The 8726-nt window shown below is 32.8% G+C and overlaps 1 protein-coding gene across 1 annotated transcript in view; it reads right to left on the bottom strand.

Annotated features, from left to right (window-relative positions):
• Positions 1 to 1092: 1092 nt before the first annotated feature.
• The window catches only part of LOC106460834, a 35658-nt gene continuing 28024 nt past the window's right edge, over positions 1093 to 8726 (bottom strand). Inside the window, exons 9-14 of the mRNA XM_022387635.1 lie at positions 6537 to 6697; positions 6086 to 6237; positions 5007 to 5085; positions 4745 to 4898; positions 2534 to 3569; positions 1093 to 1726 (exon numbers count right to left, since the gene is read on the bottom strand). Coding sequence (XP_022243343.1) covers positions 1464 to 1726; positions 2534 to 3569; positions 4745 to 4898; positions 5007 to 5085; positions 6086 to 6237; positions 6537 to 6697 — 1845 coding nt within the window. The 3' untranslated portion in view covers positions 1093 to 1463. The remainder of the gene's footprint in view (positions 1727 to 2533; positions 3570 to 4744; positions 4899 to 5006; positions 5086 to 6085; positions 6238 to 6536; positions 6698 to 8726) is intronic.

Below are 8726 nucleotides of genomic sequence, written 5' to 3'. Positions count from 1 at the left end.
TTGAATACTGACTTAATTAGGCCACCTAGTCGTCAAATTACACATTAATGTTTTCTTTAACACTGTCTTTCAATGACTTAATTATTATTATTGATAGTGAGAAACGTTTACACAGTTATTCCGATATTACTCAAATTTTACCTGATTGACCGTGAAAATTACTTTAAAGGTCAAATGACAGAGGAGACCTCTATCCTCATTCTAACCCTCATTTTTATGTAGGGTTGGTTGATGATGGATCTTTGCTTTTAAGAACAACAACATCTATATATACTATGGAGCAATTTATCTATAAAACCGATGCCCAGTTAAGCAATAAAACAAATAAAAAAACAAAACAAAAAACTGGTACATAAGTACTATGAGCCGTTGAATACTGACTTAATTAGGCCACCTAGTGGTCAGATTACACATTAATGTTTTCTTTAACACTGTCTTTCAATGACACAATTATTTGTTCTTTTTTTATACTGAGAAATTTTATCTTTACACGGTTATTTAGACATTACTCGAATTTTACATAAATGACCTTGAAAGTTACTTTAAAGGTCAAAAGCCAGGGGTGACCTTTATCCTCATTTTAACCCTCACCTTATGTAGAGTTGGTTGATAATTGGTGCCTGCTTTTAACAACAACAAAATAAATAAATAAAAACCACTTTTATGCATATTTTTCTGGGCTGACAGATCAACTTGACTAGAACAGGTAAGTGAGAAGTGATGAAAATTATTATTATTATTACCATATCAAATACCAGTACTGAGTAAATAATTTGTTAGTTAATTGACCCCGAAAATCATGCTGGATATAATTGAAGTTGCGTATGTATGTTGTCAGACGTTTGTTTGTTTTATTTTCTTTAGAGCCTTACTGTGACTTTTGCCCGTTAGTTTTGTTGTTTTTTCAGTGCAAAAACTACAGAATATGCTATCTGCACCCTGTTCTCCGTGGAGAATCGAGTTTCTGATTCTAGCGTTGTAAGTCGTTTAATTACCATTGACCTAGCAGAGCCCAGGTTTTGGTATTGATTACAATTGAAACTATTTTTGTCATCATATTGATTCTTGCAAATATTATAATCAAAACACAAATAATCACAAAAAAAATAAATATTTATTAATGTCTAACTCTATATAAAACAATTTTATTTTTCAACAATATACTTAGAAATCCCAATACAATAACTAATATAACCCAACACCAACACAAATTAGCAACGCCTTCAGCCCGAAAATAAAATACAATTACAAATTAATTAACAAACATAAAATATTTTACAAACACACAGGGAACTTTCAAATTTGGATGACAAGCAGAATAAACAATTATATAGATTAGAAAAACAGAATGGCGCGACAGAAATGAAGATAAAACCGCCTGATCTGTACTGAATCTGGTATTGAACAGTTAAATAACGTAACCTTTAGTTGTGTTTCAGTTTAATATTTACTAGTGTTATTTATCAAGGCGGGGAATCATATCCACCATAAACACTGCGAAACGTTACATCAGCACTTCCATAGATGATCTGTGAGGGATTGGTGTTATTTGGTACCGGAAACGGAAGTTGGTCATCCATCTGTTTCTTTCGTTTGTTCTTCCTGTGCCACCGGTAATAATAATAACCCCCAACAAATAGGCTTAAATGCAATAACGATAATGTTATGGCAGTTGCTATGATTGTGGACTGGGAAGTGCAAACCATATCTGATTCTTCTTCTAAGCCTGTAAAATAATAAGATCAATTACTTTAAATTCATACAAGTTCATATTTCATAAACACGTGAATATTTGTAATAAAACTGGTTTCTTTATTTTTTTTCCTTCAATTAAATTCTTATAAAATTGTCGAACCACACTATTCTCCAAGGTTCACCAAAGTCGTTTATATATTTAACTATTTTTTCTCTCACGTCCGTTTTGATAATGTATAAATGTAACAAATTAACAGTTTCGATAGTTAACATGATAAAAAGAAACTGTATCATTCGCCATCTTCTCACATTTTTCCTCTCTCACTTACGTCGTATAGAAATGAGTGGCAAAAATATTAAACGTTTTCATCTTAAATATTATATTTTTTATCGTTTTGTTTCTTCAGCATTTTAAATCGGGTGCTAATTTAACTATCATAAAAATATTTTATTTTATTTGTGTGGTGTACTTCCACAGGACGTCTAATCTTACTAGGCCTAATTTATTATTAAATATAATGCCCTCTATCTTGCTACCAGAAGGCGTTTAATAACAAAATTTACTCTAATTAATAATTCACGGTTTAACTGATTTTCTTCATAATTTTAAATAGTTTAATATCTTTCCAACAGTTACGATGATTAATGTTATTTGTACTATATAATACCGCATAATGGTGTACAAGCTTTGTTTAACATTAATATTTCTGTAAATTTTTTGTACACAAGGTGTTACTTATAATCTGCAAGTTAGCTTAGTCTTGTTTTACATTAATTTTTATGTAACACTAACATCTAAAAGCTATTACTACTACAGCGTAGCTCTTAATTTACTGACCAAATGGCGCTGAGTAGCGGGTGTGGCTCCATGGTTCTTGAGGTTCAGGATCTTCTCCCACAGTTATAGCTAGAGAAAGAGGAATTTCTTGAGGAACAGGTCTTTGCGTAATTGCAACTATTTCTTTAGCAGGTGTTCCATTTTGAAACTCTGAAATCATTCCTTGTTGGCTGTGATAATCCTCTTCCCTGTCGTCATCTTCCCAATGTTTTTGGACGCCATTTTTGTTAGAATAGGGATTGTTCTGTAGATAAGAGGCCGTCTTACCGAATGGAGATTCATTCCAGGTGCCACTACCCTGGAATTCACTGTAGATATCGTGATCTGGCCAGGAACTTTGTTGGTTCACTGACTTGTTATGCTGTTGACTTGTTACACTACTTCCCGTTCCGTATGGTATACTATAAGAACCATCGTTAGAAGATCCAGCTCGTGCGTTTCCTGGTTGATTATCAAAATCCTTTGGAACCTGTTCATGTTTTTCATTGGTATTTTTGTATGGTGACTCACTTTGAGGATAATTAGAACGATTATCGTCCTTCTTCAGAATAATATCTTGTTGATATGATGAATTTTCGACGTCTAAAGGATAATCCACAAGACTACCATTTTCCTTCGAAAGATTATCTTGTTCATACCTTTGTCCATAGACTCTGTCAAACGGTGAATCCCTTGGAGGGTAATCTATTCTGGATGCGTTTGAGGTTTGATTTTTTGAAATTTCGAATAGCGGTTTTACAGTTGTCGAGCTTGTAGTCTGAACAGTTGAAATTGAGGACATCGTCGATATCTCACTTTCATTCAGATAGTCACGTGGTTTTAGTTTTAGTTCTGTAGCTTCGATAACAGCACTATGAGGAACCATTACAGGATATATGTTTAATCCAGTATCAGACTGAGACATTTGACCATTGCCTTCTGATGGTTCATTGGAAATCTGAGAATGTTTAGTTGAAAAATGATTAGAACCAACTACAAGTTCCTTCGTATCTCTTTTTCGTCTACCATACGATTGAACGTTGTTGGCACAGCGTACCTGAAAAGTGAAGGTTAATATCCGTCAGTTAACACGTTATTTGTGCAATGTATGGTTCTCAGAGCGACTCGTTGTGTACAGGTCTTAAAATCACATATCTTAATAATCTAATATTCAAGCACTTAGCATATAATTCACAACTTGATGATTCTAAACTGCTGACATGAAATCAGAAATGAAATTTTTACAAGCTAAAAATTAATACTTGTATAAGTATTTCTTGTGAAGTCCGCCGATGGGAAGACGATAAGTTTACGGACTTACAACTTTAAAAATCCGAAGTTTGATTCCCGCGGTGGACACAGCAGATAGCCTACTGTTTAAAATGCCATTAAATTGTTTTGTTGCGTAAAATTCGTTGATTATTACTTGACTAATAAGTTTAATCACTTGATTGATCTGTACAGTTTTGATTGGATTCTTCCAAAGCACGAGTCAAAAGAACTTTCCAGACTTCTAGAAATTCTTTCGCTAATATTTAATCTCGGTTATAAACAAAAACTTCTTTTTAGAAGGGCGCAGTGATTCTATCTCAAATATTGGGTGTTAGAAAAGGTTCGTAAATAAGAAAGACGACGTCACATCTCATGTGATATAGAAACGTGCTTGAAATATTTAAAACAGTTCCGTATGGTCTTAATAACAAAGGACGACCATCTAGGTCGCAGCTGTACAGAAACAGTATGAAAATATAAATCAAGATATATTGTGACTTACATTGGTCCTGAAGAAACTTGAACATATAATATTAGAAAAACTTAGTATAGATATAGGTCAGGAAGACAATGACGATTTGTTGGATCAAACTGACAGAATCTCTTACATGGTGTTATTAATTGTAGCTTAGAAAAAACGACACAACGAATCACATTCATCCTGACAGAAGCTCTTACATGGTGTTAATAATTCTACTTTAGAAACAAAAAAGAAAAAGGCGACTTACTGGATCACATTGATTCTAACAGAAGCTCTTATATGGCATTAATAATTCTAGTTTAGAAAAAGACGAGTTACCGGATCATATTCATCCTGACGGAAGCTCTTAATTGGTGTTCTTAAAATTCGAGTATAAATATAAATAAGAAAAGTAGACGATCCATTTAACCCTAATCGAAACTCTTATATATTGTTACTAAAGCTCAGTATAGACATAAGTAGGAACAAAAATGACCTACTGGCTCGCATTGTTCTTGACAGAAACGTATCTGGACTTCAAAGTTGACCCTTCCAGTAGACGGAAAGCGAAAAGCTTTAAAGTTTCCAAAGAGCGATTTTCGGTTCCTTGTGTTGAGCTGAAGGGCTGGGAAGATTGAAGAATCAGTTGGGCACCTGTAAATTATTCAAATTAATACGAATGTTTTTTGTTTTTTCTAAACAACAATCTGTTATAGAGCTTACTCACCTTATTACCAGAGCTCCAAGTTGTTCTATACTTACCCATTGCTGTCAATAAGGAACAGTGACTCTCCGTTAGAGCTCCGAGCGTAGAGATTTCGTGCAAAAATTGCATAAGTAGCTAAAAACAGAAAACAAAAAAAATATATTACGGACTCAATATAATACAGAATTGAAAGGAATAAGCGTAAACAGAAGATTCTGTAAATGATATAAAAATCTAACAAATTTCCTAGTATAGTAAAATACCCATCATGTTGTGTGTGACGCTCAAACATGTGGTATTTTAAGGCAGTGTACGTTTTAATTTATATGAACAAGCTTCGAGTAATCTATGTGTAAGATAGTGTACGTTTTAATTTATATGAACAAGCTTCGAGTAATCTATGTGGTAGATAGTTTATCTCTTAATTTATATGAACAAGGTTTGAGTAATTTATGTGTAAAATTGTATACGTCTCAATTTATATGAACAAGCTTCGAGTAATATTTGTGTAAGATAATGTACGTTTTTAATTTATATGACAGGCTCCGAGTAACTTATGTGTATGATAGTATACGTCTCAGTTTATAAGAACAAGCTTCGAGTAATCTACGTATAAGATAGTGTACGTTTTAATTTATATGAACAAGTTTCGAGTAATCTACGTGTAAGATAGTGTACGTTTTAATTTATATGAACAAGCTTCGAGTAATCTACGTGTAAGATAGTGTACATTTTAATTTATATGAACAAGCTTCGAGTAATCTATGTGTAAGATAGTGTACGTTTTAATTTATATGAACAAGCTTCGAGTAATCTATGTGGTAGATAGTTTATCTCTTAATTTATATGAACAAGGTTTGAGTAATTTATGTGTAAAATTGTATACGTCTCAATTTATATGAACAAGCTTCGAGTAATATTTGTGTAAGATAATGTACGTTTTTAATTTATATGAACAGGCTTTGAGCTAGCTATTTGTCAAAACCCAAACTATCTTTGTAACTAATGCAACATTAAATTATAAAATTATTGGTTTAATTTACTTACGTAATAACAATCAGGTAGTTTTCAAGATTGACTGTAGAATAACGAGTAATAACTTAGTGAATGCTTGATCACATAAAGGTCCACTTACTTGCCAAGTCCATCAGGTCAATACGTAGCTCAAGCTCATCTCCTAGGCCTACGACCTGAGCGTCTCTTCCTGATGGGTCAAGTATTCTCATTGCGACGTTAGGTGGTGTTGCAGTGTTTGTTACAATAGAAGAAATGGAAGGTCGACGAGTTCTAAAACACCAAAAGTACAAATTATTTCAAAACATATTGTTAGAGGTTAATTTAACATGTTAAATCTGGCTTTGTTCCTGTCATTGAATACTTTCACAATATATATTTGAACGGTTTTCCATCTCTCTCGTTCATTATATATCTCACCTCACCTGCTATAATTTTTCTTTTATATTTTTCAAAAACATTTTATAATAGAATTGATCTAAATACACGCAATACGTATTCTTAATTGAGTTAAAAATTATAAATTACACATTTTTGTAAACAATTAGAAAAACAAAATCATATTTTCTTACGTCACTTCTACACCTTTCTCTCCATTTGGACCAAACGCTTCCATGGTAACTGTCCGTTCTCCTGTCTCAAAGGAGCAAACTACTCGGATAGTTCTGTCTGTATCCATGACGATGATTGGATGTTGTTGGACCACCACTTCATTTGCATAAGTTTTCAATCCCTGAATTAAATTAACATAAATGATAGTCCAGAGTTTTTGTATCGTATAAACGTAAATAATAAAATCGATCAATTCAGATTGAATATTTGTCTCTTACCTAAGATTATTTAATCTACCAAACATATTTAAATTTCCCTATTAAATGGATTTGCACGACGGTAAGATAGTACTTTCTCTATTTTAACAAAGCCTACAAATAAAGAAAAAGCAAATAAAATTAATTTATTGAATATATAAAAAAATTGAAATATTTTATACAGAATAAATTATTTTTAAAAATTCAGTATTAGGTTCGCTTTGATTTACATTATTACAGTTGTGATCGAGTGATTCTGAAATGTTTAGTAATTTTAAATAAATAATTTAAAATGTTTAATAAACACTACTTTTTTATGTTATAACACACATTAAGTGCTGTACTGAAAACGTTCATGCTTTTATATTAGAAAGAATTAAAGTTTTTTATGGTATTAGCATCACATCTTTATTAGAGAGCATTCAGTATTGCTGATTGTAAAAAAAATCTAATACTTACCGAATATTTTACTGATATATGTGATTTCTGTACAGAAAAAAAATTGACAACGCATACCAAAGTAAGAATTTTTAACTAGCGCGATCTTCCATTTTAAAATGATTAATTAAGTGAAAACACGAGTTTGATTCTTCTTAATGTTACACAAATCATAAAAACATTTGATTTGGCTTTAAGATATTAATATGTCGCTATTTTGTCTTATTGGTCAATAATGGCATTAAGTGCGATGATGTTAAGCGACTGCTTGGGGTCTTGTGCTTTATAAGACCCACGCTCCAATACGTTAAAAAGATATATCTGAAATTAAGAAAATCACGATTTTTACATATATGAAATAGACAGCCCCCCCCAAACTCTTTGCTGCCTATTAGTGAACTGTATAATCTGAATAGCCAAATTTAACGGGTCCTCGCGCTAAGGCTAGCACTATGATGGGTACTGTCGGAGATGTCGGCTTTGAAATACTATGTGTGTGAACAAGAAAAGGGTTTCTAATTCTCCCCACTTACAATCACGTTGTAGACAGCTGGATTGGTTCTGCAGTTCACTACTATTATACTGGTTGGCAGTGTTTCTACATTCCCTGGAAGGTACTGAAAAATTGTTAAAACCTTCTAAAATATCCTGGAAAGTTGAAATAGTCTATACTGTGATCGCTACATGTGGTAAAGATGTGTGCAGATGCGAGCATACATAGTTAGTTAAATAAGACTTGTTTCTTTTCCAGAGACCAGAAGAGGTTTGGTGAGCACCACTTTCTGTGAAAAGCTGGAGCCAATATTTCATTCACATAGATCCTCTCAAACACTTCTAAGGTGGCAAACTTTCTGAGAAAGCCACAAAGAGATTTTTAGAGGGTTATTTCTAATGCTAACCCTATCTATAAAACATAGGCCAATAAACGAGCCAAAACAAACAAACAGAAATCAATATCTACATTCAGAAAACATATAATAAAAAGAAAGACAATTATCATCAATCAGAGACGTAATTAGATACTTAGAGGACCTTCGCAATTCACATCAGGGGTTTTAGTGATAGATGTAAAAGGGTGTAATGGCAGGAGTTCTGATATTTATGGGAAATAAAGAAAGGTATGTCATTTTCATGTTCTTATTCCAGCAGTTGTAAATACATGTAATCAGTTATAAATGTGAAAAAAAAAATTGTCCTGGTGCCAATTTCATGTGTATAGAATATTTCTAAGTTGCCTATATTTCTAAGATACCCAACAGATTTCGTAGGAAGGGGCATTGTTGGGTGTGTGCCAGGAGGTAGAGCTAGTCAATGTTAAGGCAAGAAATACACCCATAAAGAAAGAACATCCTCTCACAGAACATTTAACTGACTTCTATAAGAAGAACATAGTCCATTTGTCATCATCACATGCTTTTCAGGTTAGGGAACTTTTGGTTAATTGTGCAGATGTCTTTTCAATAGGAGATCATGTCCTTGGCTGCCCAGACCTTGTGGAACACAGAATAAACACAG

Source organism: Limulus polyphemus, unplaced genomic scaffold, assembly GCF_000517525.1.
Source record: "Limulus polyphemus unplaced genomic scaffold, Limulus_polyphemus-2.1.2 Scaffold845, whole genome shotgun sequence".
NCBI lineage: Eukaryota > Metazoa > Arthropoda > Merostomata > Xiphosura > Limulidae > Limulus > Limulus polyphemus.
Note: the sequence above shows the minus strand (reverse complement) of the source record. Positions and strands in the feature narration are given on the sequence as shown.